The sequence below is a fragment of the Acanthopagrus latus genome, chromosome 5 (genome assembly GCF_904848185.1).
Source record: "Acanthopagrus latus isolate v.2019 chromosome 5, fAcaLat1.1, whole genome shotgun sequence".
In the NCBI taxonomy this organism is placed as follows: Eukaryota; Metazoa; Chordata; class Actinopteri; order Spariformes; family Sparidae; genus Acanthopagrus; species Acanthopagrus latus.
The window spans coordinates 21,577,117-21,605,110 of NC_051043.1; the positions used below are offsets into that span (position 1 = coordinate 21,577,117).

The 27,994-nt window shown below is 41.6% G+C and overlaps 4 protein-coding genes across 11 annotated transcripts; 1 reads left to right on the forward strand and 3 right to left on the reverse strand.

Moving 5' to 3' along the window:
- Nucleotides 1–2,125: 2,125 nt before the first annotated feature.
- Nucleotides 2,126–5,157, reverse strand: dusp2 (dual specificity phosphatase 2). Its single transcript, XM_037097499.1, has 4 exons — nt 4,516–5,157; nt 4,032–4,153; nt 3,694–3,913; nt 2,126–3,164 (listed from the first exon to the last, which is right to left on the reverse strand). The coding sequence occupies exons 1-4, from the start codon at nt 4,901–4,903 to the stop codon at nt 2,947–2,949; spliced, it is 948 nt and encodes a 315-aa protein (XP_036953394.1). The 5' UTR covers nt 4,904–5,157; the 3' UTR covers nt 2,126–2,946.
- Nucleotides 5,158–8,490: 3,333 nt separating this feature from the next.
- On the reverse strand, nt 8,491–14,171 carry LOC119019161 (izumo sperm-egg fusion protein 1). Of its 5 annotated transcripts, none has more exons than XM_037097496.1 (10): nt 13,847–14,171; nt 12,394–12,673; nt 11,712–11,786; nt 11,507–11,590; nt 11,385–11,405; nt 11,170–11,256; nt 10,776–10,903; nt 10,422–10,572; nt 9,220–9,388; nt 8,491–8,779 (listed from the first exon to the last, which is right to left on the reverse strand). In XM_037097496.1, the coding sequence occupies exons 2-10, from the start codon at nt 12,593–12,595 to the stop codon at nt 8,698–8,700; spliced, it is 999 nt and encodes a 332-aa protein (XP_036953391.1). In that variant the 5' UTR covers nt 12,596–12,673; nt 13,847–14,171; the 3' UTR covers nt 8,491–8,697. The 5 variants fall into 5 exon arrangements, with proteins under 5 accessions (XP_036953391.1, XP_036953388.1, XP_036953389.1 ...); XM_037097493.1 differs by having other exon boundaries at nt 11,167–11,256; nt 13,847–14,143; XM_037097494.1 differs by having other exon boundaries at nt 11,167–11,256; nt 13,789–14,143.
- A 134-nt stretch (nt 14,172–14,305) lies between these two features.
- On the forward strand, nt 14,306–23,785 carry LOC119019160 (myogenesis-regulating glycosidase-like). 4 transcript variants are annotated; one of them, XM_037097489.1, is made up of 7 exons: nt 14,306–14,437; nt 16,105–16,249; nt 16,911–17,386; nt 18,015–18,546; nt 19,717–20,521; nt 20,600–20,718; nt 21,985–23,785. In XM_037097489.1, the coding sequence occupies exons 3-7, from the start codon at nt 17,109–17,111 to the stop codon at nt 22,330–22,332; spliced, it is 2,082 nt and encodes a 693-aa protein (XP_036953384.1). In that variant the 5' UTR covers nt 14,306–14,437; nt 16,105–16,249; nt 16,911–17,108; the 3' UTR covers nt 22,333–23,785. The 4 variants fall into 4 exon arrangements, with proteins under 4 accessions (XP_036953384.1, XP_036953385.1, XP_036953387.1 ...); XM_037097490.1 differs by having other exon boundaries at nt 14,340–14,429; XM_037097491.1 differs by having other exon boundaries at nt 14,369–14,437; nt 16,161–16,249.
- A 1,052-nt stretch (nt 23,786–24,837) lies between these two features.
- LOC119019662 (three-finger toxin MALT0070C-like) lies at nt 24,838–27,173 on the reverse strand. Its single transcript, XM_037098451.1, has 3 exons — nt 26,019–27,173; nt 25,466–25,573; nt 24,838–25,362 (listed from the first exon to the last, which is right to left on the reverse strand). Exons 1-3 carry the CDS (start codon nt 26,062–26,064, stop codon nt 25,214–25,216), a joined length of 303 nt encoding a protein of 100 aa, XP_036954346.1. The 5' UTR covers nt 26,065–27,173; the 3' UTR covers nt 24,838–25,213.
- Nucleotides 27,174–27,994: the final 821 nt, after the last annotated feature.

A 27,994-nucleotide genomic window follows, 5' to 3' on the forward strand; every position in this document is an offset into this window, starting at 1 on the left:
GACTGACTTTTTAAAACTATGTGCACTACTGGGATTTTTAAAAAATGTGGTCTCTTATTTGATTGTTACAGTTCTTTGTAATTAATACTTCCATTCTCGTTTTATTTTATTCTGTTTGATTTTATCATCTACTCAAGACTCACTTGTAAATAACACCTGGATCACAACGTGACTTCCTGGTTAAACAGGAGTACTTGAGTAGAGGAGAAAATCATAATCAAACAGAATAAAATAAAACTAGAATGGAAGTATTAATGACAAAGACATGTATTTATATATAAAATATATATAAATATATGAATTTATGAATATATATATGAATGTATGTGTTACATTTTAATGTTGTAACCACTAGCTGTACAATAGTAAAATGTCCTAAGATACATTTAAATTGTTTAGTCCAGTGAGTCCCTCCAAAAGTAAATCTGGTGACGTAAATTTGATTCAATCTTTTAAATGTCTCTTTAATTTATTCTATTTTGTGGCATGTTGAACATTTTGACATCTTCTGGCCTCAAACTACTCTTTACATGTATGTTTGATGGAACTGCTGACAACTCAAAGATGTGTGAAATATGACAGCGGGCCTCAAATCATTTCTGAAGGGATCACAGGCCAGACTGGGCTGGATTTACTCTTTCTTTTCTTTCTTTCTTTCTTTGTCTGTTTGTCTGTCTGTCTGAATGAATGAATGATTTATGCACAGGGGGGAATAAAGAGGAACATCTTTGCATATTATGGTTCACATAAATCAATGAATAACAGTGAAGATCAAGCCTTTACTTCACTGAGCAAAAACCTTTGACCTTCACAGATGAAGGGCTTCAACCTGCCCTGGGAAATGACGTGATGGAACTATCCATTAAATGTATTAGAGTTAGCATGTACTTCAGATAATATGAACTGACAGTGACTGGTTATGTCTAAATGAACACAAACCAGAACTACTGTAATTTTTCTGAGTTTCAGTTGAACTTGCAGTCTTAATTAACCCAAACCTGAAAAGTCCAAGGGGCATTTCTCTGCCCTCTGGAAAACTACGGCTAACGGAAGGAAGAAGTCAAGCGTAGCAGTGACGCTTTCATGCGTGTTGAGCAATGGATACTCGCAAGTGAAAGGAAGTGGATTATTTTAAGTATGGCCGACGTAGTGTGTGGGTGGCATAATTGTCATCACGGGGTGGCAGCTGGTCTTTAATGCACTCAGTGGAAGATCTGTCATGTCTGCCTACTTGGCCCGAGGTTCAGAGTTAGCTGCAATTTGCTTATGAATACCAGACATTATTATATCAGATCAAAGACAGTGACTCACTGCAAATTTTTGAGAATGTTTTTTGGGGAAAAGAGACCTTTCACTCTTGATAAAATTAGGTAAATTAACCGTCTTTGATATTCTTGTGACCTATGGCTCATCTGCTCTCTTGCAAATTTACTTTCATTGATAAAGTGTAACTTGCAGGTTGGGGAACCCAAATCAGCGTGTAGAAATATAGATAGAAATTTGATTTAAAATATATATTTATATATATAAACAATATATCCAAACTACAGTGTCTTAAGTCATTTTTGTGAGAAATTTTCACTTCCAGTTCTTAATAATGAAACGGCAAGTCAGAACTGCTACTCTCCCTCTTAATTTTTGCCCTTACGTCTTATTAAAGTATGAAAGGCCGCATTAACTTTTGAAATGACGAGGTTAAGTGTGAGGATTTAGGTGAAATGTAACCTGCAAGTTACGCTTTAAAAATAAATTCCTTGTGACAGATGTCCAAACTTGTTTTTGCAGGCTGAGTAAATGGATGTGAAATTTATGTCAGCTGTTGATGAAGTCAAAAGGACTTCATACTGTAAAGCCCATTCTCTGCGGATAATCCTCCAAAATGCTCAGCAATGCAGGTTTTAATACCCTCTGGTTAAGAAAGAGGGAAACAAGCGCAGCAAGGTCAGTGCACGAACTTATGCATTTGTAATGTGTCCTGTGAAAAGACTGCAGCACCCTCAGAGGTGACGGGTCTGAGATTAGTGTCTCGGTCTTGAGAGTCAGTGAAGAGCATCTTATAGGATATAAGAGGTGAAATGCGTGCCACCGTGTGTGAAATGAGGACATTTTAAAAGAGCAAACGGGGTCAGTGTGCTCTCCAGCAGGTTTTTATTCTAGTGGAAAAACGGCAGGAATCAGCCAAACCTTGTAAGTATAAAGTGCAGTAACAGACAGTAGTAACGTGAACACTGTCATAACAGAAGTTGAAATAATAAATAAAAATAAAAACTATTTACATGATAAAAACAGCTTCTTCCACTTCGACTGTACAAAGTGTAACACGTCTCAGGACACAGAATAATTAGACACCAATTGCCGTCAGTGCATTCTTATAAATCAGACAATAAAACTTTAGATTCACACAGTATTGCCTTAAGTAGTTAACACAGTGTTGTCATGTCACAGGGAAGGAATGACATTCAGTCTGAAAATAAGACAGCCCTTACAAAAGATCAGGCACACAATTCAAAACACACACACACACACACACACACACACACACACACACACACACACACACACACACACACACAACACACACACACAACACACAGAAACCAGACAAGCAGGCAGGATTCCCCTCCAGTAGAAAATGTCAGGGGAATTACCTCATAGCTGTTCTGACTCGCTGGCTCAGAATCATAGATCATAGCTGTTCATGATGTGGTGAGAGCAGTTGGGGTTTATATTGTAGCGGAATCCCATTTGACAGTTTCTCCTGAAAATAACTCATCCGCCAGATATGTCACGCCAGCAGCACAAGCGCAGAGTAAACACTTCTGAATCGTACCAGCTTCAACCTGACAAAGAGTGCATGAGTCCTGATAATGCTCTGAGTCCACCACAACGCTGACGAGAGGCAGGAGAATCAATCAAAACAAGCCCAGTCTGACTGCGCCCGGCTCCTCATCCCTGACAGAGAACGTCGGTCTCAAACTGCAGCAGCTGCCCCATGAAGGCCAGGTTGGGGGAGATGACGCGACGCCGCTGCTTCACAAAGTCGAAGGCCTCATCTAGCTTGACGCGCTGCGTGTGCATGAGGTAGGCCAGACAGATGGTGGCGGAGCGGGAGATACCTGCCTGGCAATGCACCAGCACCCGACCTCCCCTCTGCTTCACTGAGTCTGTAGGCGGAGCGGAAAAAAGACAAGACGGAAAGAGGAAGAGAGTTCAGGTTATCGCGCTCCATTTCACATCAGTTTCATTGTCATCAGTGAGTGTTTTACGAGAACAAATTACAGATAGAGGAGAGCTTTAAACTGGCAGAGTGAAGGAAGATTAAATGGGCCATTGTTTGGCATGCTAATGGAAATTCAACCAAAGTTGGTTCTTTTACAAGCTAAAAGGGGGCAAAAAACAGCGGAAAGAAAGAGACAGTTAATACATTTCTCTTATGCAGCTTGTGCAGCATAATCTAGCTGTTTTGTAATCAGTCAATCACACTGCTGATCCATAAGTCTGGGCTAGAAAATGGATTATGGTGTACAAGCTGCTTAGAGGAAATTGTTGGGATATTTAAACGTTTCACCGAGAGTGTAAAGGAAACTACAAATTCACTGTGTTTGGCGGGTCCACTAAGTTCATTACAACACTGAGGATGAAAGAAGTAAACACAGACTTGAGACTTCTGGATTGTTTAGGCGAGAAACTCACCGATGAAGCTGATGGCAGTGGAGAAGCAGGCTCTGATGTCAGCTGCTAGACTGTCCTCCACAGTGAGCCGCAGGTACTCGAACTCCCCCTCATAGAAGTTGGGGCATGTGGAGGAAACGTTGAGCACAGCTGTGATGCCCGCCGCTGCGAGGGTCTCTCTGCGGGAGGAGTGGATGGCACTGCCCAAGAACAGGAAGGGCAGCAGCTCCACGGGACCGTCCTGCAATTCACATGATCAAGAGTCCGCGTTTAAAAATCAAGAACAATCACCATGCAGTTTGTTTTCATGCTACATACTCGTCTACTGGCCCTTAAATCAAATAAAAAAGGTGTCTCACCTGGTCGTATGCTGGTGTCGTCCGACCCGTCGCTGTTGGCTCTGGTTCCACTGCGGGGAGGTGATTGCTGGCAGAGTTGTAGCAGAGATCTGGATAGGCCTCTGAAAATCCCTCAAATCCACCTAAATGGAGGTCACACAGCATTAGCCAAGCCACAAGCTTTCACCAAAGTCCTCCTCAAAAAATGCCTTGTGTGTGACTCAATGATGATGTGGTAAACATGAGAATATGTAGTTTTTAAATCAAGCTACAAGTTAAACTGTTGATTTATCCTTTAGGTTTGATTATGGACATTTATACACTCACCAATAATAATGAAAAGTATATTAGTAAACTAAAGTACACATTTATTGCTATTTTTTTCCCTTACAAAGCAAAAAAAACAAAAAAAAAAACAAAAACCCAAAACTTCACAAACTCAACTTTTAAAAAGGCCTGAAATAAGATATTTTGCTGCGAGGAAATAGACTGAGAGCCGTGTTACCTTGTAGGAAGCAGATCTGCGTCTGGACCTCGTTGTGCAGCGCGCTGATCAGCATCTGGGCCACGCTCTCCGCCTTCAGCTCGGCCACGGAGCGGCTGCTCTCGTCCACCACCACCACAGGGGAGAACTCCCCGCGCCGCAGCCGGGCAAGGAGCGACTTGTCCGGGATGAGCCACTCCAGAGCCACCACCGAGCTCTTGGATCTGCGACGCAGCATCGAGTTCCAGTAGACGTTTCGGGACTCGCAGATGTGCGCGAGCGAAAAGTCGAGGAAAGGCCTGCAGTCCAGCACCACGCAGCCGGCGGAGGTGTACTGGTCCCGGGGCGTCCTGAGGATGTGAACCAGCTCATTGCCAGTTATTTCCAGGGGCTCAACGCTTGAAGTCATGGCTGAGAAAAGTGTGTCTAAAATTATCTAAAAGTAATAAATAATTTCCCGCCTAACAACAAAAAAATACCAAAGAATACAAAAAATAAATTCGCTTTTGTGTTTTTTTTTTGTGTGTGTGATAATTTTAAACCCAAAGGTCAATAAAGTACTTCTGGAGACGGTTTTAAATCTACTGTGAGTGTATCTGAGAGCACTAGAGGAGAACTTGTTGAATTGTCCGTCAGGTCTGTTAAAATCAGATTCAGATTCACAGTTTCACTTGTTCATTGATAACAGCTGGGAGAGGGGCGGTGTCACCGGGACCCCGCCCTGTATTCCACAGAAGGAACGACGTCAGAGGCGGAACGACCATATTTGGCCTGCCCGACACTCCTCATATGGACACTGACGTCAAACCTGATTTTCCTACCGCGCACGTGGTCGTTTGGGGTTATCCCGTGTTTTTGTGTTGAATGACGTGATTGCGAGAGTTAAAACCCGGCCCTCCCTCCCTCCCTCCTCCGCCCTGAAACGGCAGCATTCAGAGGAAAGAGTGGAGGGCTGACGCTGATTATTTGGGTTGGATTAAACCTGAGCCCTCTCTGGGCCGCTGCATCACTGTCACTGTTTTCCTGCCCCATGCAGATCACAAACAAGAGTAATACTTCCTCTCAAGTCTGCAGTGATAAAAACACCAGAGCAGGCTTGAATTGCGTTCGGTCTGCTCTGCTGGGAAAACAAGAACATCTGTATCTTTCCTCTCACACTGTTAAGAACAAACAGCTGGATGATGCACTGTCACAGGCAGCTACTGCTTCCGCTCATGTTTCCTCAAGACTCAGGCCTGTGTCAGTTACATATGACACATTTTACTGTAAAACAAGCGTCATGTTCTTTTAGTCCGCTGAAGACCTCAATATTTCAAAACAGGCCATAAATGAATGTTGTTTTTAAGGCTAAGTGATTTCCTCATATGTGGGTTTAGTGCAACAGTGGGTACGTGGGACATACTCAAAATAAACTGCAGTGCCTTTGTTCATCACACTGTGGTTAGTGGCACAGAGTGGGTAAAAGCTACACACACATAATACTCGCCAGTGGGATCTGACAGTTTTGGGAATTTTGTGGGAATGTGACTATAAGGCTTATAGTATATTTTAAGCCAGAAATTCAGTTTAGGATGACATTCCATTTTAGTTCAAGGTAAAATGCTCTCCAATAAACTCTGAAGACCGTTACTTTTCCTTGTGATACAGTTTTTTCTGTGTAACCTCTGTGTTGTGCCGGAAGCCATTTCTAAACAAATGTTAGCTACTGCTGCTCAGGGTCACTGAGACGAAACATCTGAGAACTGCATAAACCCACACCCTTTGGACTGTGGCGGAAAATCTCCCCCCTAAAAAAAAAAAATCCACCGTCCAACAGATTAAACAATTTAAACAAATCACCCACAGGGTCGTACGGGCAACAGAGAGCGAAAGGGAAGGTTTCATACCCACTCACACATAGCTAATAAAGAGTTGCTATAAAATGTGAAATAGACCTGGAAAACCTATTTCCTTTATTGAACTTTCTGTTGAAGTGAGGCAGAGTTTAACTGGGAAAAATGTGATGTTACGTACAACCGAGCTCCAGTCAGGATGTCGCAATTTTGAAATCAAAATGATGTAATGACAGTTGTGGGCGACAGTCAAATGTGATCAAACTTTAGTCACACATTCCTGATGGTTACAGTAACTAAGGAAGTTTTCACTTAAATTCCACTTTGAATGGTGCTGTTTCAGTTCTGAATATTTGGTTATAGAGAAACAACTCAGATTTAACAAGTTTTAGGGGCTTTCGGGATGAGTAATTGTTCTGTGTGTTTTTCTTTTTATATAGGTAGCTTTCATTACAAGTTGTCTCAGCGCTACATGAGTAATGTTAAACACCAGTAATTATTATCGAACATGATATTGTAGACGTTCTTCCACCCCTGGTGAAGGGACACTCATCGCCCTGTTGGAGAAATATACTTTCAGTGCGGTGTGGGATTGTTTATATCACAAGGTGTAATCTGACGTCTTCATTTCCTCATAACCCACATTCGAATCACTCGGCTCTCCCACACACGTCTCCCACTCAAACCACTGAATCCACTTTCTTCGCGTTCCCACTTCCCCTCTCCCCCTCCCTGGTCCCGCAGCAGCACTCCCATTCTGCTGTGCTCTCTCCCTGCTGAGGCTGCAATTTCAATCCACAGCAGTACACACACACACACGCAAACACAACCATACACTTTTTTTGGCACGCAGTTCATCATGGCTGTCAGTGGGGCTGCTGAGCATGCATTTACTGTAGCCTCAACCTGCACTTTGGGCTTGAACACACACACACACATATAAACCCACAGTGAGTGAGGCGATGAGGTCTGCTGAGTTGGAGGATCATGACGTGTCTGTGGCGGGGGCCTTAAGACAATGTTTTTTTTTTTTTTTGGTGTAACGTTCGCCCCCATCTCAGCAGCCCGACAGGAAACATCACCGCACATACATCCTGTCACCATCCACGCAGGCCCCCACACTCTCGTACTGTATCATTACAACATTTGCTACATGCGTCTGAGCTCGTAACGTGAACTCACTGCCCGTGATTCAAAAAAATAGTTACCCTGGAATTACCTTGAAAAACCTGAGCAATGATTAACAGCTTCTGAGGTGAATTAGTTACTTACTTCCTGGATGTGGTGACTCATAAATAATTAGTCACCTGATTTCATTTTCATTTTCTTATGATGTTACACTATCTTTCCTGTGTACCCTAATCGGTGTCACGTTTGGCAAATACTCAGCCAAGCATACATCTGCCCTGACACGGTGCTGAGAGACGAGTGCGAAATGGTTGTTGTTGCGGACGATTCTGATGATGAATTTTACCATCCTGTCGCCAGAAATTAGGCTTCTACATCAACAGTGAGCTCTGTGATGAGTGACGCATACATCATCAAAGTTGAAGGGGCGCAATAGTGAGCAGAAACATGACGTGACTTGTTGACGAGGAGGTGGTGAAGATCATGAAAGACGTGACTATTTTTGAATCAGAAGCATAGTCTGGCAGACCGTGGGTAGACAGAAAGTCTGGTGATGGTCTTGCAAGATAAAGGTCACTTCAGAATGAAAAAAAAAACATTCATGGTATTGGACTTACTCAGTCTCTCTGAATGACTATATGGGTAAATAAACATTAGAAGAAGCACTGATGAAAACATCTGCTGCTAGCTTATACTCCTCCACACCTCCCCTCCTCCGCCACACAGGGGATTATCCAGGATTAATTGGATGGCTGGGGTCATTAATCTCTGAAAAACACTGTAATCTGGGAGATTTACCTCATCCTTGATTCCTCTCTTAAACGCCCACGTGGCAACAACATCGCTCCATTCAGGGGGAACGTGCCCCTGATGGGACCAGATCATTGGTGTGAACTGGCGAGCTGGTGCTTAATGTTACGGAAAGTTGAGTGGTTTCTGGGGGATTTCTGTGTGTGTTTAAGAGGGTGTGTGTGGTTTTATTTTACCACAAACTTTCTGTTTTATGAGCGAGATTTTACTGTTTGATTCACTATGATTCACAGTGTTAATGCCTGAGTTTTATTTTGATGTTTAAGATACACATATATCAAAAAATACACAACCTGTATGTAGCTGACCTGTTTTTCTCAATTTTTCATGACATGACTTGGCAGTTTCTGCTGGGAAATTTATTAAACCACTGAGATAAATGTCCAGCCTGAACTGGGGACAACCTCCCTGTTAAAGTGTGTATTTATCTTCATCACACCGTGTTTTGTTCGGCTCTTCTGCCTTTCCTTCTTCTGCTCAGCTCCCCTGCAGCTCTCATCTGACTAATCACCAGTCTATAGAAAACACAAACACAGTAATTCAAACTAAACGTCAACACATCACTGCAAATAAAACAGAAAAACCTGCCCATTGTGTGTCTTTTATGCTGAGTTAACACCTGTTGGTTTTTGTTCTGAGGTAACCGATGTCACTTCCTGGAATAACTGACGATCCTTTTCAGAGAAAAACTGCTCAATGGCGTCAATGGTTCAACTGTAAACAATGAACCTATTTATGAATATATTGTAGCTTCATTTAACATAAACCAAAGCCTCATAATACATTAATAGAGCCTCAAACTACGCAACTACGTGACCACTTCCTCCATCTATCATCATTCATTTTGTCATGCTCTCAGACTGCTCCGTTTTACCTCTCTCACCTCCACGCTTCCTGCTAACCTCTAGTCCTTTTCTTTTGTCCCCTCCTCCCCCACCCATGTGCGGTCTCTCACCCCAGGACAGCTGTGATGCCCACGCTTGCTGCCAGGCTCAGAGCTGTAACCATGGCTATGACTGGCACCAACAGGGCCTCAGTGGGTTGAAAAGGCGATTGGTCGTCCCCGTGAGGCAGGGGAGGCAGAGTGATGACAGGTCGGTGAGTTTGGTCAGGCACAGGGGCAACTGCGGAGGTGGAGCATGAAAATAACCGCTCAATGCTTTAATGGAGGCGTAGAACAATATTTGTACAGAGGAAAATGTGAGACAGGACATTACACCATTCAGTTTTTTGCCCTAGATGGAGTATGAGCAGGGGGCTTTGACATGATTTTGCCAGACACCCACTTCTTAGCAGGCACACAGTAAGCCACTGACTACCTTTACAAATTGTTTTCTCTTAGGGATGCCCGTTTTTAAGATTTATTTTGGTAATTTCACAGGTTATTACGCACTGTCGATTTTATGAGTCCTCTGGTTGGGACAATTTTGTGAGGCAATTTTCTTTTCCCTATATATTTATAGTATAGTACAGCACATTTTAAGCAAGCCATAAAATATGTACATTTCCACCACTTTTGATTTTATACAGTTATACAGAGTTTCATGACTTTCAAGTGTGTTGAGCCCCCTCTAAAAAGTTGATTCAGGAAGAAAGAAAGAAAGAAAGAAAGAAAGAAAGAAAGAAAGAAAGAAAGAAAGAATTAATTCCTCGCAGCGGGTCTTTGCACTGGTTGGAGCTCGCGCCCAAATAAAACACAAGACAGCCCATACAGAGACATAGGATGAGAGTGAAACCATCCACTAACATAAAGACACTGACACACCCTGTATCCACCCCACAGACGCCAACCATAATCACAGACTCACACATACACAGTAACGAATTATAAGCCTTACGAAACTGAAGTGTTTGCAGTTTACTTTTTGTACATGTAGTGAACTCATCCCTTTGAAAATGATTTTGCTTGGGGCCTTTGGGATAACTTTAAATATCTCCATGGATCTGAACACACATACTTAAGAGCACCTAAAACTGGGACATTTGTCTCATCTTACAGTGTTTTATTTGTTTCTTTTGAGTTGACACATGTTGATTGGAATGTTTGTTTTCTTCTGTGGAAACTGTTCAAAAGTGTTACATTTCCACAGACATGTGCATGCATTTTTACCCCTTTCAGTCTTCATCGTGATGAAGTACTGAAGAGCTGTACTCTACCAGTGAGCAGGAAAGTGGCTCTGTAGAAGACGAATCCATTTTGGTTCTGCAGAGAGCAGCGATATGTTCCTTGTTCATCCACGTGCAGCTGATTTAAGACCACAGATGAGTCATCTGTCACAACCAAGGCTCTGAAGTCACTCTCATTGAGCTGCACACACAAATCAGGAAGCGATAGTAGGAAAGTGGGTGTTAAGGCTGGCAGGCTATATAAATATGCATGTTTATGATGATACTGTACAGTTAAATAAGAAAATCAGGGATCAGGAAGCATCAGCAAGTTTCTGCTCAGGCTAAAACGTAAGCATCTATTTGAGTTATTGTTTGATAAAGAACAAGCAACGTCAGGGAGACCTTTTTAGCTCCTGGCTCACCAGGGGCCCAGGAGTAGTGGTACTCTGTTTTTCCCAACAGAAGACGATGCCATGGGAGGAAACAGTTTAACAAGGCCTGGCCTCCCTCCTCAGCCAGTACTGGATACTCTGGGGAAAGAAGGAGTGGAGAGAAATAGAGCGATGCTTCATTCATTTGCATCAGGATTACTCAAATAATCTTTTTCATTAGCCCTGCACATGGACAGGCAGCAGCAGCACGACGCTCGGAGACACATTTACACACCCGTGACAGCATGTGTCCATGTATTCTAAAGAACACTGCTTCCCAGTACATAGGTATGACTAGCATTAACCCACGCACCAACAACATGCACACACATACACACAGAGCGAATTGTTTAAAAATATACCACCGCAATCCCGCTGGCCAGAGGGGGAGGGACAGATGTATATCTTGTAGCGGCAAGAGAAGCAATCCATTACTCTTCGTTTCAAAATCCCTGGAAAGACACACCACACACACATGCAAACACACGTGTCCTTGTACCGAATATGTTGTACATACACATTGTGCTTCTACAAGGATTTGCACAGACACAGAGGGGATGATCGGAAAGAACAAACTTACCGCACTTGTTAGGGCACAGTCCTGCGGGAGAGACAAACAAATGAGCTGAAAGTAATTCATCTTGACACAGAAGTGCCCTGTCTCATACTGTGCAGAACCTGCCCTGTTATTACACCAATTACCATCACCGATGAATGTGTTTAAGTGTTTCTCTAAGATCTTCCTGCCCTTCTCCATGATCTGGATGGCTTCATATGTGACAGATCCTAAAAAAAAAAAAAACAGAGCAGGCTTTGTATCAAATTCTGCTGGACATTTAGTTTGTCATGATTATCACTGGGGGAAAAAAACAATGATTTTATGAGGGAAGTTTGAAATGTTTCTCACCAGTATGTTTGGTTTTCAAGAAGCGGTCAAATTCACTCTGGTAATCAGTTCTGGCTCTGTACAGAGTGGTGGGATCTGAGCAGACACATTTTTTATTTTTTTTTGCTGAACAAGATAAATGCCATAGGAGTTAAAGCTTAAACTGCCAGACCGTAAAAAAAACCTCAGTGGCCTCATTTCAGAGAGAATTATGGTAAGACTTTATATTATGGTATATATAATAGTAACCATAACTAGTTAATCATTGGAATACATGTTAGTAGCATACTGGCACTTCATTTGTCATTAAGACTTATGAATGAGCTAGACCTCACTTAAGATTATGGAGCACATTCTGAGTTGAAAGACTTAATCTATAGTTATTTGGACACTATTAACACTTGTAGTTTTGCGTTATTAAGTATGGTGCATTTTAAGAAAATAATATGTACAATACTTGCCCACAATCATTGAGGGATAACATTTATCATCTAATAATTGTAGAAGATGGTCTTGCAGAATAAGGCAATAATAAATGCTTTATAATGAGCGCTAACGAGCCAATATTCTACTAATATGCATCCTATTAAACAAGCAGTTAATGGCTAATATGTGTACATATAATATGAAGTGTTAACAGAATTACCAATGAACTCCACATTAATGCCATGTCATACTGAGCTGAACCAGGTCTTAACCTCACCAATGACTCCCTTTCGTTCCTGGCTTGTCTCTTTGTAGGTCACGTACGCCTGGTCACAGATCATTTTCAGTTCAATCTGGTCGTCCACGGTGGGAGCAGACAGGATGAAGTCCTCATGTAGGAGCCTGATTCTGCGGTCACACTGCAGACAGGCCTTGGCTGCGGGAACACAGTGCAGCAAGGACACCAGCATCAGCAGCATCTCCCCTCTGCACCCTGAACTTCCTGCGCATCAGGATGAGTCACGTTGGCTGCTGGGCTTTTTCCGTCACTGCAGGTTCTGAAAGAGAGTACAGACCAAACATTCTCTCCACTCCTACAGCTAGACTTACAGCAAATAGTATTTGATTTGCTTCATGGTTTCTGGGGAAGTTCTACCATGCAATAGATAGTATATTGTATACTGTTAATTTGGTTGCAGTTATTTAACTGCCTAAACTAACAATTACTTCCATTATTGAATCTTCCTTTTATTCTTTTGAGTAGTAACAAATGGCAACACAATTTCCCAAGCCCAAGGTGAGGTCCTCGGAGTCCACCAAAAACTCTAAAGATATTCAGTTTACTTTTACATCACACAACTGAGAGACCGGAAATAGTGAATACTTGGCATCTTTGTTCAGACATGAATTAACGCATTAAAAACAGATGACAGTAATTCTGTTGATCAACTAATCGATTAACCTACTCACTGTTCTAACTCCAATGAGTAATATAAACAAAAAATAATCAAACAACTAAAAATACACGTTGACACATGTAACCTAAAAAGTCAAAGGGATCAGATAATAATGGAATAATTTAATTACCAAAACCCAGGGACACTCAGTGGGACTTTTGTGGCCCCTGATGGTCTGGACTTTTCCCAGTTAAAAAAAAACAAAAGCTTCACTGCCTCTGCTACTTCTTGTACTTCTGCTTCTTCTTCTGTATTCAACTGAAATCAATCTCTGTTGCTGAAAATGCACTGCTACAAGAGCTACTAGCAACCTGTCCCCAGCTAAAGCTAATGTTGCTAATGCTTTTAGTTAGTTTAGTTTAGTTAGCAAGTTTGATTTCAGCTGTAGGTGCCAGTATAGATATATATACGTATATATGTCTTTACATATATATATGTATATGGGTGCCACAACTACTCATTTCTCTAATAAAGAAAGAAAACATAAAAGGGTATTGTGCGTTAGCTTGTTAAATTACCTGGTATTTCTCTACTGCTGCTAGTAACAGTTGACACTACTAGCCAACACGACAATAACAGAACCAAACGCTTTCACCACCACACTCCTTCACCTCTGTGTCATTCGGCTTTTGTGTTTATAGCTTGTTGCTGTCACCCAGTGGCAGAAAGCATGTTACATTCACAACAACGTTATTATTAGCTCTGGGTGATCTCACCACTGTGGTTGTGTTCTGGGTAGCTGTGGAATCTGGCTCCGGCATTAACTTAGCTTACCTTGCACACGGGGTCCGGGCAGGTGTCAGATGTCGCAAATATTAATTTACTAACCGCAACAAAACTGTCTGTTTACCCCTCAAAGTCTTCAGAGAGAAACTGATGGCAAAAAATCTCAAGCTGAACACATAAGGCGATATCCGTCGTAATTTGTAGGTTAGTACGAACTGAAAAAAACATGTAAACGCCACACACTGATAACAATTTGGACTGTTTCCACAGGCAACCGGTCGCACGTTAAAAAGAAAAAGAAAAAGAAACGAACAAAAAACTAAAGAAAAACAGCAACTTATTTTAAGATAAGAATAATAAACGTCAGCATTAGTTTAAAGAGTTTATCCAACACGCTTCAAAGCACTTGTAAATGTATGTTATTAATCTCTCACGACTCTCCTGTTCTCACACTACATTTCCCAGAAGCCCACGGGACGGTATAGTGCCATGAGTGACAGGTGCGTGGGCGAATCCGCTTCGAGCTCGCTCGACGTTAGGCGGGACCATGGAACTTCAAACCGCTCTGCAGCTACGTAGTGGGGCTGTGCGGCGCTCACAGCTGTACACAATGACCCCAGCGAGTTAGCAGGTGCGGAGGTAAGACAAGTCTGTTTTTGTTTGACCACAGCGCGATAAATGACAGCGAACGTGTCGTGTAACTTAATAATTATAAGTGTAGTTTGTGACATAGCTAGCAAAGCTTTTAACAGAGAACACTGGCCGTTTTGAAACCCAGCTCTTGACAACTGGTATAGCCGGTTGCTGTCACTGTAATGTCCCGATACAACGTCAACAGCCATGTCGATGTGTGTTATCGATCAGACACTGGCTGAAATGTTTTGTTACTGACTAACATGTCACCTTGAAATGTACTGTTCGTGCCCGTTGTGACCCTTTTAGCAATGGCAGTGGTGTCAGAGCCTACCGTTTTAGCTTTTGTAACTACAACTAATGAAGAACACAGAAGAATTAGCAGTCACTATGGAGGAAACGTGTGCCTTTGTTTATGAGCTCGCTGCTCGGCAAGAAATCCAGCCTGAGGGTACAGAGTACACCCTGCTGTAATGCACTGATCGCGCTGATTTTATGCGGCTGTGTGCCCAAACACTTTGTACTTTGCTTTTTTGAATCCAGTAGGGGAAAGTGACTTATGGTCGCAGCGTGGGAGCCTGCATTCGCTCTCATTTTGAAGCATGAATTCAGTATCATGTCCTAAACTACACACAGGATCAACATAGAAGAATAGTGTGTAAAAGAAGATTTACGTGTGCAAACATTTAGGACTCTCACAAAACATTGGTGCGTGGAATTACTTTAAGGCAATTAATTTTTTAAAGAAAATAAAACCAAGTAAGGGAGGAGGGAGGTGTGTTGCTCATGCCAAACAGGACTGTACATCTAAAGCTAGAACAAAGCATTATTAATAGCACGAGGTTACAGATATGTGGACTAGTGAGTGCATTCCTCTGCCAAGGCCCACCAGTCCCAATTTGTACTCACTCATTGATACCAGCTACCTAAATGTGCTTGATTCTTTTTTTTTTTTTTTTTTTTTTTTAAATCAACATCCATGCATTGTTCCCTGAGAATTGACAAAATTCAGAGAAACGCCCCATCTCATTATGTTGAAGTAGGTGAAAAAAATTGCACTGAAAACTTCTATGCTGGTTCCAGCACCCGTCCTCCATCCACGTTTCGCTGAAATCTGTTCTGTAGATTTTGTGTTATTCTGCTGGCAAACCAACCAACCAACCAACAAACAATTGGACATGGGTGAAAAAATAACCTTTTTGTTCACTTTAATAATTCAAGTTGAAATGAATAATGATATTAATAACAACGTGGGGCAGGTCTGTCTGTGATTGTACATACAAACAAGCAAAGGCTTGTGTTGACTGGCATGCAGAGGAGGACATGTTAGCAGTCTGTCTATAAAGGGCTTGTCTGAGGACAGGAGCCCAGTTTTTGCAGGGCATGCATTTGCAAGCTTTCCCTCCCTCCCTGCTGGATTGCCACCAACCTCCATCAGAATATGAATAAGAACATTGAGCTGGAACATAATGATACCTGTTGGGATGTTAAATATGGTTCTGCTGTGGATGACTGGCCCAGGCTCTGTCTGGAAACTGTAGGGTTGCTGCAGCACAATCATTTGAGGGCTGCAACTCTTAAATATTATTTACTCAGGTCCAAGGTGCTTTTACCTGAGAGATAAATGTGTTTGAACCATGCTGACACAGTGTCTGTGCTTTCTCTCATTATAGCCTGTTTGTATGGTGTCAGTGGTTCTATTACCACCAGTTTATGTGTTTCCACATAGCCTGGCTTCCTGCCATTTACCAGAGTAAGGCTGCTGTGCCTTCTCCCTCTCTGTGGGAAACTGCTGCTGCTCAACTATGCTGCAGTATAGTAAGTGCACACAATACAGTATCTAGTGGCTTTATTGGAGAGAATGACACATAGAATACCCTGTTGTTATGGCCATGTTCTGCAGACATCTGCCTGTGTCAGTTTGTTGTGTTTTACAGAATCATTGTACAATGCAGGTGTTTTTTTTTTTTTTTTTTAAGATAAGTGAACAGAGGTGTGAGAAATGACTGTAATCATGACAGCATGCAGTGTGGAGAGCTCTCGATGTATTTTTAAATCGAGCTCATGGAGACTGTCAGAGGTGATAATTGGTTCCAAGACAAAGTGGACTGTCAAGCAAATAGCCTGTGTAATCTGGGTTACAACAGAATAAGATTTTATTTGTATATCCCATACTGCTAATTGGAGTAATATTAAGGAGTTAATTAATTTAGGAGGCAGGTATTTTTAAATGCAGTTTGATGTGGATCCTAGATATGGTGAGCTTAAAAATTATGATTAAGCAGTTATGGGCGATTTAAAACTTAGACTAATACAGGGTATTGATTTAATTAAGAATTAGGCTTCATGGAATAAAAAGGGGACTGTTGTCTACCCTTGGTAGTGGTATGTGCTCTTTTGAGGGGCATTCTTTTTGTGTGGCAACCCTAACTTCAACTGACTGTCCATTTCTGACCTCCTCTGTCTGTCTGTTTTGCAGGTTTGAACAAATAAACCATATTTCAGATATGGAGACTTTGCTGCATGTCGGCAGATAAACACTAGGCTGTCTTCACTTCCACTACTGCCATTGTGAATAACCAGAGATTTTACCCAACACTAACAGCAAGTTAACCACAGCTGTCCACTGCCACAACAAGCCTGCTTTTCTACACACCTCGCTGCTAAAGTCTCCAGCATGTATCAGATTGTCCCGGCAGCTCCTGGGGAGCAGCAGATGGTCGGGGGAGCAGGTGGTTCTCCACTGAAGAAGAAACTGGCTCATGAAGGTCGGCCTCTGGTGATGGCCAGCATGTTGGGCTGTGTGTTGGTGCTGGCTGCTGTGGTCGCCTGGTGCTACTACTCTGCATCCCTCCGCAAAGCCGAGCTGCTGAAGGCTGAGCTGTTGGACCTCAACAAGGATGGTTTTGTCATTCGGAACCAAGTTGGGGCTGTCATCTTCAGTATGGCCTTCAGGTGGGTTCACTCTCAGGAGTATTTTCATTAATGATGAATCTGCTTATGGTTTGAGTGACTCAAATGATTAAGTGGTACATGATTACATGATTAAGATTATCATGCTGATGTCATGGCTGTTACAGAGGAATCAAACTAGGACGTGACCAGAAAAATAGAAACACTGGTACACTTTAATGCAGTCCGGTGTGTTAATTGTCTGCAATAAATGGTTTGCTTGTGAAACTAACATCCAGTAAATCTCTGTTCCTCTTTGCTCAACCAGTGGTTCCTCTTTGTGTGCTAAAAAGCAGTACTGTGTGGATGGATAATGGCTAGTCAGATGAGACAGACACATGATTACCCCCTCAGGGAAGACTGATTTAGTCATGTCCTTTATCCGCAGACCTCACATTGACAGAATTAGCCACAGTGCAATCCCTGTACTTGAAGAGAAATAGAGTGATATAACACAAAATAGTTATGCAATATATGTATAATGACAATCTTCTGCATTGTGATTGTGTTTCATTCTTAGTTAGTCCAGCTTGAAATCCGACATTTCTGCAAATAAAACTGGTTCAATTAGTGTTGTGTCCCTAACAGGTTCACTGATATAATCCTTCCCTCGTTCAATGCTTCATCCTAGGTCGGGCACTCTGGATCTGGACTCTTGCTCAAAGGAGGGAAATCTTCTGAGCTGCACCCATTCAGATTCTGGAAAACTCAACTTCTTTATCCAGACAGTTCGACCTAAGGATACTGTGATGTGTTACCGTGTTCGCTGGGAGGAGCTGCAAAATAAGCAGTCAGTGGAACATGCCATGGCCTATAATGACTCTCACTGGTATGGAGGGGCGGAGACCGCAACACAATACTGGCCTGTCAGGATTCAAGGAGAGGAGGAACCACAGCCCTTCATCACCAGTGATGTCTACTCAAATAGGAACGCTTTCGGGGGAATTTTAGAACGCTATTGGCTGTCGTCCAATGCGACTGCCATCAAGATTAATGACTCAGTACCATTTCATTTGGGCTGGTCAGAGAAGGACAGGACACTAAGGTTCCAGGCCCGATACCAGGACTCACCCTACAGACCACCAATGGGTCAGCAGGCCTTACCTGAACTCAGCTACAGAGTGTGTGTAGGGTCCGATGTTACCTCTATTCACAAATACATGGTGAGTATAGACTGCTCTGTGGTTTGTTTCTATGGTCAGAGCAAAATCATCCATCTTATTTGCCAAATCCCATGCCAAGTCATAATTATGAAATAAAACATTCATGATTATGAGATAAAAAGTCTGAAATTTGAAACGAAAAGTTAGAAATATGAGATAAAATTGAAATAATGTTTTTTTTCAGAACTCTTTTTCTTTAACTGTTGGAAATGGTCTTCCATATTTAGTGTCATAAAAGTAGTAAATTCAAAGTCTTGAGCATTTGGCACTTGAGCCTTTTTGAAGCCAGAGGGAATTGTTGTATTAACTGTATGTTTGGATATGAACAGAATTACTGCACCAAGAACACTTGAAAAGTTTGTGTTGGTTCTCTTCCAAAGACTTACTTACAGAGTGAACCAGCCTGATTTGAAAGTATAACATAGCATAGCAAAATTAACAAGGAGTGAATACGACTGAAGCCGGTCTTGGTGAAATTGGATGATTTATATATCAAAACCATCAAACAGGTCTCAATTGTGGGGATTCACATTCTCTATTATATATCATTATAAAGACTATCTTTGGATTTTTGACGTTGATGAGCAAAACATTTGAAGATGTGGGACTGGGAAACTGATCTCCATTTACATTTTACTGACTATATGATTGTTAATCAAAAATACCAGATTGATCAGTAATGATACCAATTCTTTGTTGATAAGTAGCAAGGTTTTGAATCGGGTTAGTTTTGTTTCTTATATATTATATTCTTGCCAAGATTGATACCACTCTCACATCTTTGTGGTAAATGGCCAGTTATAACAGCGAGCTCAACTGGCTCTGTCCAAAGGTCAACAAAATCTGCCTTCCAGCACCATTAATCCTCTTTAGTTTTATTTGTGACATTCTGAAAAGTTGTGGTTTTACCAGAGATGAATATTTCCTGGGAGCAGCAACTTCCCACAGAGCCAGACTGGCTGTTTCCCTCTGTTTTCCATAAACTATGCTAGGCTATACACATGGAAAGCAGTTTAAATCATCTCATTTAACTCTTGGTGAATTTTCCAAAATGTTAACTTTTCTTGTGAACTAAATGTGCCTTATAGGAAAGTATTTCATTGTGCATTCTTGAAATGAAAAAAACAAAAACGTGAAAACCCCTGCTCTGTATGCATTTGTTTTGCTCAGGTGCGTCGATATTTCCCAAAGCCTATCAAGGTCCCATCCCCTGAAGTGTTCAAACAACCGTTGTGGTCCACATGGGCTCTCCATAAGACGGCTGTAACTCAGGAGAAGCTGCTGCGGTACGCCTCTGACATCACCAAGCATGGCTTCACATGCTCCCATCTTGAGCTGGATGACCGCTACACTGCAGACTATGGAGAGTTTGACTTTGACCCGCAGAAGTTCCCCAATGCTAGTGGTATGTTTGACAAACTGAGAGAGGATGGGTTTCTGGTGTCGCTCTGGACACACCCTTTTATCAACTACGACTCCATTAACTTTGGTGTTGCCGTGGAGAAAGGACTGCTTGTCCGAGAGCCGAGCGGTGAGCTGCCAGCTCTGGTGCGCTGGTGGAACGGCATTGGAGGAATATTGGACTTTACCAACCCAGAAGCCCGCGAGTGGTATTCCTCACACCTGCGTATGCTCAAATTGCGCTATGAAGTGACGTCCTTCAAGTTCGACGCAGGAGAGACTAGCTACCTCCCAGGGCAGTTCAGCACTCTGGTCCCACTGTCTGACCCTTCCACCTTCACCCGCCGCTACACAGAGATGGCCATACCATTCAGCGAGCGTGCTGAGCTGAGGGTGGGCTACCAGAGCCAGAACATCTCCTGCTTCTTCAGGATCATCGACAGAGACTCTGTGTGGGGTTATGAGCTCGGCCTCAAGTCCATCATCCCGACTGTTCTGACCATCAGCATTTTGGGCTACCAGTTTGTCTTACCTGATATGATAGGAGGGAATGCATATCCCAACCGCACCGCAGGTATGGTACTCTATATTATGTGGCTACAGTTAGTTCTGGAGCTGAAAATAAGTCTGACTTGTGTGTGTCGTATTTTAGGTGGTGGAGATGGAAAAAATGGTTTGCCGGACCGAGAGCTGTACATCCGATGGTTGGAGCTGTCTGCTTTCATGCCAGCCATGCAGTTCTCTATACCACCGTGGGCCTACGACAATGAGGTGAGCAGTAGAAGGGTTGTATTAATTAGAAAATGTGAGACTTTATTGATCCCTCACTGGGGAAATTCACTTGTTACAGCAGCGTCATTGGCAGAACGAAAAAGTGATGAAGTGATAGATAAAAATCCAACAAGAGGAATAATAGAAATAATAATAAATTGCATTTATTCACCTTTGATACACAGATATCTACAAGGTCTCAAAGGATAATTACACCCATGACTGTATTACTCACATGGTGTGTAATATACTAAAAAAGCAAAATGAAAATATGAGTGTAAATGCATCAGTTTTTTTTCTGTTTGTTATTTCCTCTACTCTAATTACTAACTTAGAGCAGAGGAAGTAACAGTGAAACCTGCACACCTGCTTGCTTTCAGTTTATTCTAACTTGATAAAATGTTGAAAAAGTACTGAGCAGAACTGTAATGCTGCCACTGGAGGGCACCATTGTTCGAACTTTCCAGTTCAGCACACAGTGGTTTAAAGTAATTTGAGTGTATGAAGTACTGATTTCTTCCAGGTAACTTTCATACCATGTTGAGACCAGAGTATAATCTGTGGCTTATATCATGCCAGAATAGTCCATGAATTGTTTGCATAGTTTTGCCTCTTCCCACAGGAATGTAAGATGTGTCTGTAAGAGGTTTGTGTCCACAGGATGAGACTGAAAAATGCACAAAGATCTGTGACTTGGAACACCTTTTTTGTCCATCTTACTTTTACTGTTTCACTTTAATTTATTCACTAAATGACCACTGAACACTAAATCTGAATATCAAACCGCCAACTTTTAAGAGAATCTCTGAGTTGTCAAAATGTTACAATGCAAATGTGAATTATTTGAAGACTGTATTTTGCCTCTCAGGCAAAACCTCCATGCATATATGGTAGACACATGCACAGAGGTTTTGCATAAACCATATGCTAGTTTAGTTCACCTTGTGTGCACAAAACTCACAGCTTTTTTTATGCCTCTGGCGTCACTGACTCACGACCGCTCCCTCTGTCTTATTCAAATAGGATTCTAAATGCATTTACACTAGGCAAACAAGGTACAAGGTCATTACACCACACTATATTTCAGTGGAAATACTTCATTAGAGCAAACAAGGATTGCCTCGAGCTCAGTGAGGATGACAGATGTGGTCTAACATGCAGGAGCTGAACATTCGGAGCAAGTTTATACTATTTACGGAGACCCAGCAACTTATTGAAACCAGCCATTGTGCTCCACTGTGATGCTAACACTCTATCTTTCTGCAGGTGGTACAGATAGCGCAGAAGTTCACAGAGCTCCATGAGAATCTGGTGGCTCCAAGGGTTCTCGAACTAGCAGGGGAGGTTCTCGATACAGGGGATCCAATCATCAGGCCCCTCTGGTGGATCGCCAATGACGACGAGGCAGCCTATAAGATTGACTCTCAGTTCCTGATCGGGGATGACCTGATGGTGGCTCCGGTATTAGAGCCAGGAAAGCAAGAGAGGGACATTTACCTGCCTGCGGGACGATGGAGAAGCTACAAGGGGGAACATTTTGATAAAGGCCCCATGTACCTCACTGACTACCCTGTGGACCTGGACGAGATAGCTTTCTTTACATGGGTTCACTGAAGAAGCTACAGAGTTAAACGCGCGCACACACACACACACACACACACACACACACACTGTTTGCACATTTACCTTCTTGTGAGCACAGATGCCAAGAAGTAGCAGAGGATGTGTGTTTTTCAAAGGGAAATGACCACTAGGGACCTGCTCCTCAGCAGAACGTGATTTTGGTGACGGTAAACCTCATGTCAAACTGCTCTTTCTCTGGACATCTGCCTGCAGATTATAGCCATCCAAAGACCTTCAATGAAACTTGTATTATCTTGTTCCATCCTTAAGCTGATCCTCATCCTCATGTGCCTTCCATAGCCAATAGTAAAACCGATCTCAGATTGTATCGTCACCGCAGTCTTCCATCGAATGGACATTTAGATTTTTTGTCCCAGAGCTTGAATGGTTTGGTTTTATGGTTTTATAAAGTTTGCTTTATGTCCTTCGGCCTGAATTTTCTTTGCCAGGTTCTACATTAAATGGGCAATAAGGTCACTGATACAGTATTTGTCCTTACTGGGGCTCGACAGGGTTGGGCATTGGCAATAAAAACAAAGTTTGATTTGTTCAAAAGGGCATGCCTCACCTTATGTCAACATGGCAACTACTGTATTGTAGAAAATGTCTACTCTCCTAACTACCTATGTTTAAGCTAACATGCATTAATTTGCACTGAGTGCAAAATGCAAATCATTTCTGTTCACTTGCTATGAATATGTATGAACTCCTTTCTTTAGATTTATGGATGATGTTTGAGTGTATATAGATTAATGCGATTCTGGATTTAATTTGTGATTCTAATCACAGACAAAGGTTTTTGTCAGCATTCCTTGATCTGTTGTCCCATATTGTCTTTTCAGTGCCAAAATCTACTGCTTGATGCTGTTTTAATCTGCAAGTTAAAGTCACAGCTCAGGGTAGATTTAAAAGATAAAATCTTGTTTTGTTAGAGTTCATTTTGCTGATCCAAAGCAAGAAATAGATTTATTATACATATACAACTGGTTTGCCTTGTAAAGATGTTCTCAAAGTTGCCATAAATAATTGCTGTCCATGTCCTTATGACTTTATTTGCCTTATAGCTTAATTAAGCTATGCTAAACGTAGTACAGAGAAGAATGATAGGACACCTCTGTACACACAGCGATATGATCGATGCTTTGCTCCTTCACACTGAGGCGCCGTCGAGTACATGAGGAGTGTTGTTGTAAAATGAGACACGTGCCAGCTGAATATATGACTGTATATTCTGGCATGGGAGTAAAGCACAGTAATACACTCATTGATAAGAGTCTAAATGCCTTGCTTGAAAAATAACTAAACTCTATAAGATGGTGTCAGGACTTTGTTTGAGGTGTGTAAGCAACTGCATATAAAATCTGTTTAGAACATGTTTAAAATTCTCTTGATGTTTTTTTTTGTTTGTTTGTTAATAAATGAAACGCTCTTGCTGTATATTGGAGGTCTTTGTGTTGTGGACTTGCATTCTTGTTTTCGGACTTGCAGTTGTGTTTTCTAAATTAACCGAACAATATGGCTCGACTTTCCAGCTTTAAAATTGCCCAGACTGCTCAAATTATGACAGTTAAATAAAATATTTTTAGGTGGTCAGAAATGTGTTTAACAGCTGTCCTTTTGCCACTAAGAAAGTAGGCTTCAAAGCATCTTCCTGGGGACTTGGTCAACATGTCCACCACAGACAAAATTCATATTGTGGCTGTTTTCCCCAAGGAATCATCATCAGGGTGGAAAGCTTGAATGTTTCTGTGTGTTATGCTGCTGTGCACTAAGTTGTAAATGGATACCAAGTCCCATTAGATCTTCACTGCCTCAGTCTCTGATCAATCAGGCAGCGGTGAAATGACAACAATTTTTTTTATTAATTACGTTTATATGACCTGCAACCTTGAACATCACAGTATGACATCATCCCATCATTAGAACTTTCCACCTTGAGCCAGATGTTGGAGGAAAATTGCCACCGTGTGAATGTTTGGTTTTGTATATATGTGAGAAATTGAACATGATGTTGTTTAATTGTTAATTTTAGAATCAGCTACATTTGTTGACAGTGATACTTGTGCATTAGAGTGATGTATGAGGAAAAACAGAAGAGAAAACAGCATTTTCAGTCAATATCAGTGGCAATTCCCCATTGTTGCTTCTGATAGGTCAGTTAATCCAGTGCCATCTGTGTGAGTGTGTTTGTAAATAGTTGAAGGAGAGGCAAATTGTTAAGCACTCTGTTTGGTTTGCCAGAAAAGTGGGTTGTTTTTTCCATTAACTCATTCAACCTGTCTATATGTGTGTTTATTGTGGCTTTACAGGGCTTACAGACACTATGATGTGGACACCTGCACTCCTGCTCAGGGGTCATGCTGCACCTATAGGACAACATGAATACTTTTGTGCCATTCAGACAAACATTGTCAAGGGTACGTCTGTAAATGTTGAAATGCAAAATGCAAACTAAGGTAGGGATCAGACAAAAGATCAGCACACAGCACTCATAGCTCTCAGCAACTTTAATTGAACAGTGTTTTCTAACAGACATGATCATCATCATCAGGCATGGTTGTATAAACACAACAAAGCTGAATAACAGAGGTTGATGTCATATCATACAACATCTAATGATTATTATAAATCATAAAGAAACCTTCAGAAAAAAAACCCAATTATCTTAAAAACCACTACATAGAAAACATAGATAACTCAACTACCAGGTGGTGCCAAAGTTAGAAATACTCAAACTTCACACGCAGTTATCTTGTAAATTAGAAAGCAAATTCTGAAGAAATAAATGCAGAATTTAGATTAATGTTACTCGTGCATACAGAAACTAACTGAAACTAGAAAGAAAAAAAAAAATCAAATGTTCTCCAGAGCTTCAGAGAAAGAGTGAGGTGATGGCTGAGGACACCAGCAGGAGGAGCACACTGGAGCCAGCAGTAATGGCGCCGTTACACAAGTCAGTTGAACAGCAGTTGGCGGCGCTTAAACATGCAGCACTGGTGTAGCAGCTCCGTGTGACGAGATCTGCGAGATACGATGGAAAAGCCTTAGTTTCATCATCAACAACAACAAAAACGTCATGTTCATCATGAGCTATAAATCATTCTGATGAGGAAGAACAACTTACCACCCGTGACAACATTGGCACAACGGTCCAAGCCGGCAGGGCATGTCATGACGTCTGTGCAGGAGTTTGGTTTGGCGAGAGCACAAACGTAGCATCTCAACCCATATGCTACACAGAAATACAGAATCACACACATGGGTTAAGACACTCCAAATGTAATTGTTTTACATAATTACACATTTAAACAAAAAAACAAAAAAAAAAACAAAACAAAACAAATGGGCTTTCAAACATGAATCTTAACTCTCTTAAAAACAATTGGAAAATGAAACTTTACACTGCAGAGAGGATGTGACGCAAATTTCTCAACAAAGGTTGCCACCATTGAAACATACTTCCATCATTTTAACATCATTCTTTAAATGTATTCATCCATTTGATAAAAAAAAAAAATCAATATATATACTTAAATGCAATGAAAATTAATGATCAAACTTTTACTTTGGAACACCATTACTTTATCAGGTTTAACCATATCCTTCACACATCAGTAAATTTAATCTGTTTGTGTTACAATGTCAAGCCAAAGCACATGAATCATTGTTGTTCTTACCTGCAGACAGAGTCGCCAGGAGGACCAGAACTCCAAAAACCTTCATTGTGAACCCAAATTATTAAAAAAAAAAACAACCAAAAAAACAAAAAAACCCAGATGTTTTTAATCAAACCTGTCAGGACAGAATCAGAGCAGATGTGTGAACTCTTCCAAAGCTTGGCTTTTATAGTCCAACCTCCCACACCTCATGAGATTCTCACAAAGCTCCTCCCAGTGGACACATGGAAAAAATCCCTGATCCAACAGTGACAGGTGAAGGAAATGTTGAAAGGAATTCCAGATCTATGTTTGTGACAGCAGTGGATGAGAGAGAAAATATAGATTTTGTAAACAACTGTGACTTGACTGGGTCCACTGAATATCCAACTGCCAACATTTGGAAAAAGCTCTGAGTTGGCAAAATGTTACAATGCCAGCGTGAATTATTAAAAAAAAACAAACTCTATTTTGCCTCTCAGGCGACATACAAGCTGCATGGAGATTGAGCATAAACCACATGGCAGCTTAATTTGAACTGTAAATAACAGCTTTTATTTAGGCTTCTGCCATCATTGACCTCTGTCCGCTCACTCTCTCTCATTCAAATTGGATTCAAAAGGCCTCCAGGCAAACAAGGTACGAAATAATTATACCACACTATATTTCAGTGGAAAGATGTAAATCTATGTAAAGGCATAGTAAAGAAGTCCTGAGCAGAGACTGATGTCACACTCCCTCTCTGTGAGTCATTATGGAGCCTCTCGGTTATTTTGTTTTGGATAGTTGTTGTGGTGTGCATGTTAGTGAATGTGAGCCCTCTGCCCTATGAAGGTATTATTGGTGCAAAAGGTTTGAGCACCTGTAACAGTGGAATTTGTAGTTTACTTTTGCAGCACTTTGTTTGGTTTGCCAGAAAAGTGTGCTGCTTTTTCCTTTAACTCATTCAACCTGTCTATATGTGTGTTTATTGTGGCTTTACAGGGCTTACAGAGACTATGATGTGGACACCTGCACTCTTGCTCAGGGGTCATGTCGCACCTATAGGACAACATGAATACTTTTGTAATTTGTGCCATTCAGACAAACTAAACAACCATGAGAAAATACAGTGTTCATGAAAAACGTTTGTGCACTGATCTTGGAATACAAGTCTTTTATTTTTCCTGAGCTGTAAAGTTTGGGAGAGACAAAAAAGACAAATGCTTTTCAGAGCTTCAGAGAAAGAGTGAGGTGATGGCTGAGGACACCAGCAGGAGGAGCACACTGGAGCCAGCAGTAATGGCGCCGTTACACAAGTCGGTTGAACAGCAGTTGGCGGTGCTTACACATGCAGCACTGCTAAAGCAGCTCCGTGTGACGAGATCTGCAAGATACGATGGAAAAGCCACAGTTTCATCAACAACAACAACAAAAACGAGCAGGCTTTCAGTGCAGCAGTGTGTCAGCTCAGGTCACTTATCTTCATCATGTTCAATGTTAGATATAACTCCTGATGTGGAAGAACAACTTACCACCCGTGACAACACTGGCACAACGGTCCAAGCCGGCAGGGCATGTCATGACTTCTGTGCAGGAGTTTGGGTTGGCGAAAGCACAAAAGTAGCATCTCAATCCATATGCTACAGAGAAATACAGAATACCGTCACACACACACACACACACACACACACACACACACACACACACACACACACACACACACACACACACACACACACACAGAGAAGTTAAAAGTTAAGACACTCCAAATGTAGTTTTTTTAAACAATTATACATTTAAATGAAGAAACAAAGCTTTCAAACATAAATATTAACTCTCTTAAAAGTAAGTGGAAAATGAAACTTTACACTGTAGAGAGGATGTGATGCAAATTTCTCAACAAAGTTTGAATGGTTTTCATCTGACCAGTGCCACCACCTCCATAATTGTAAACATCATATATATATATGAGGTGAAAATGAATGAGCACACGTTTAACTCAGGATGCCATTATT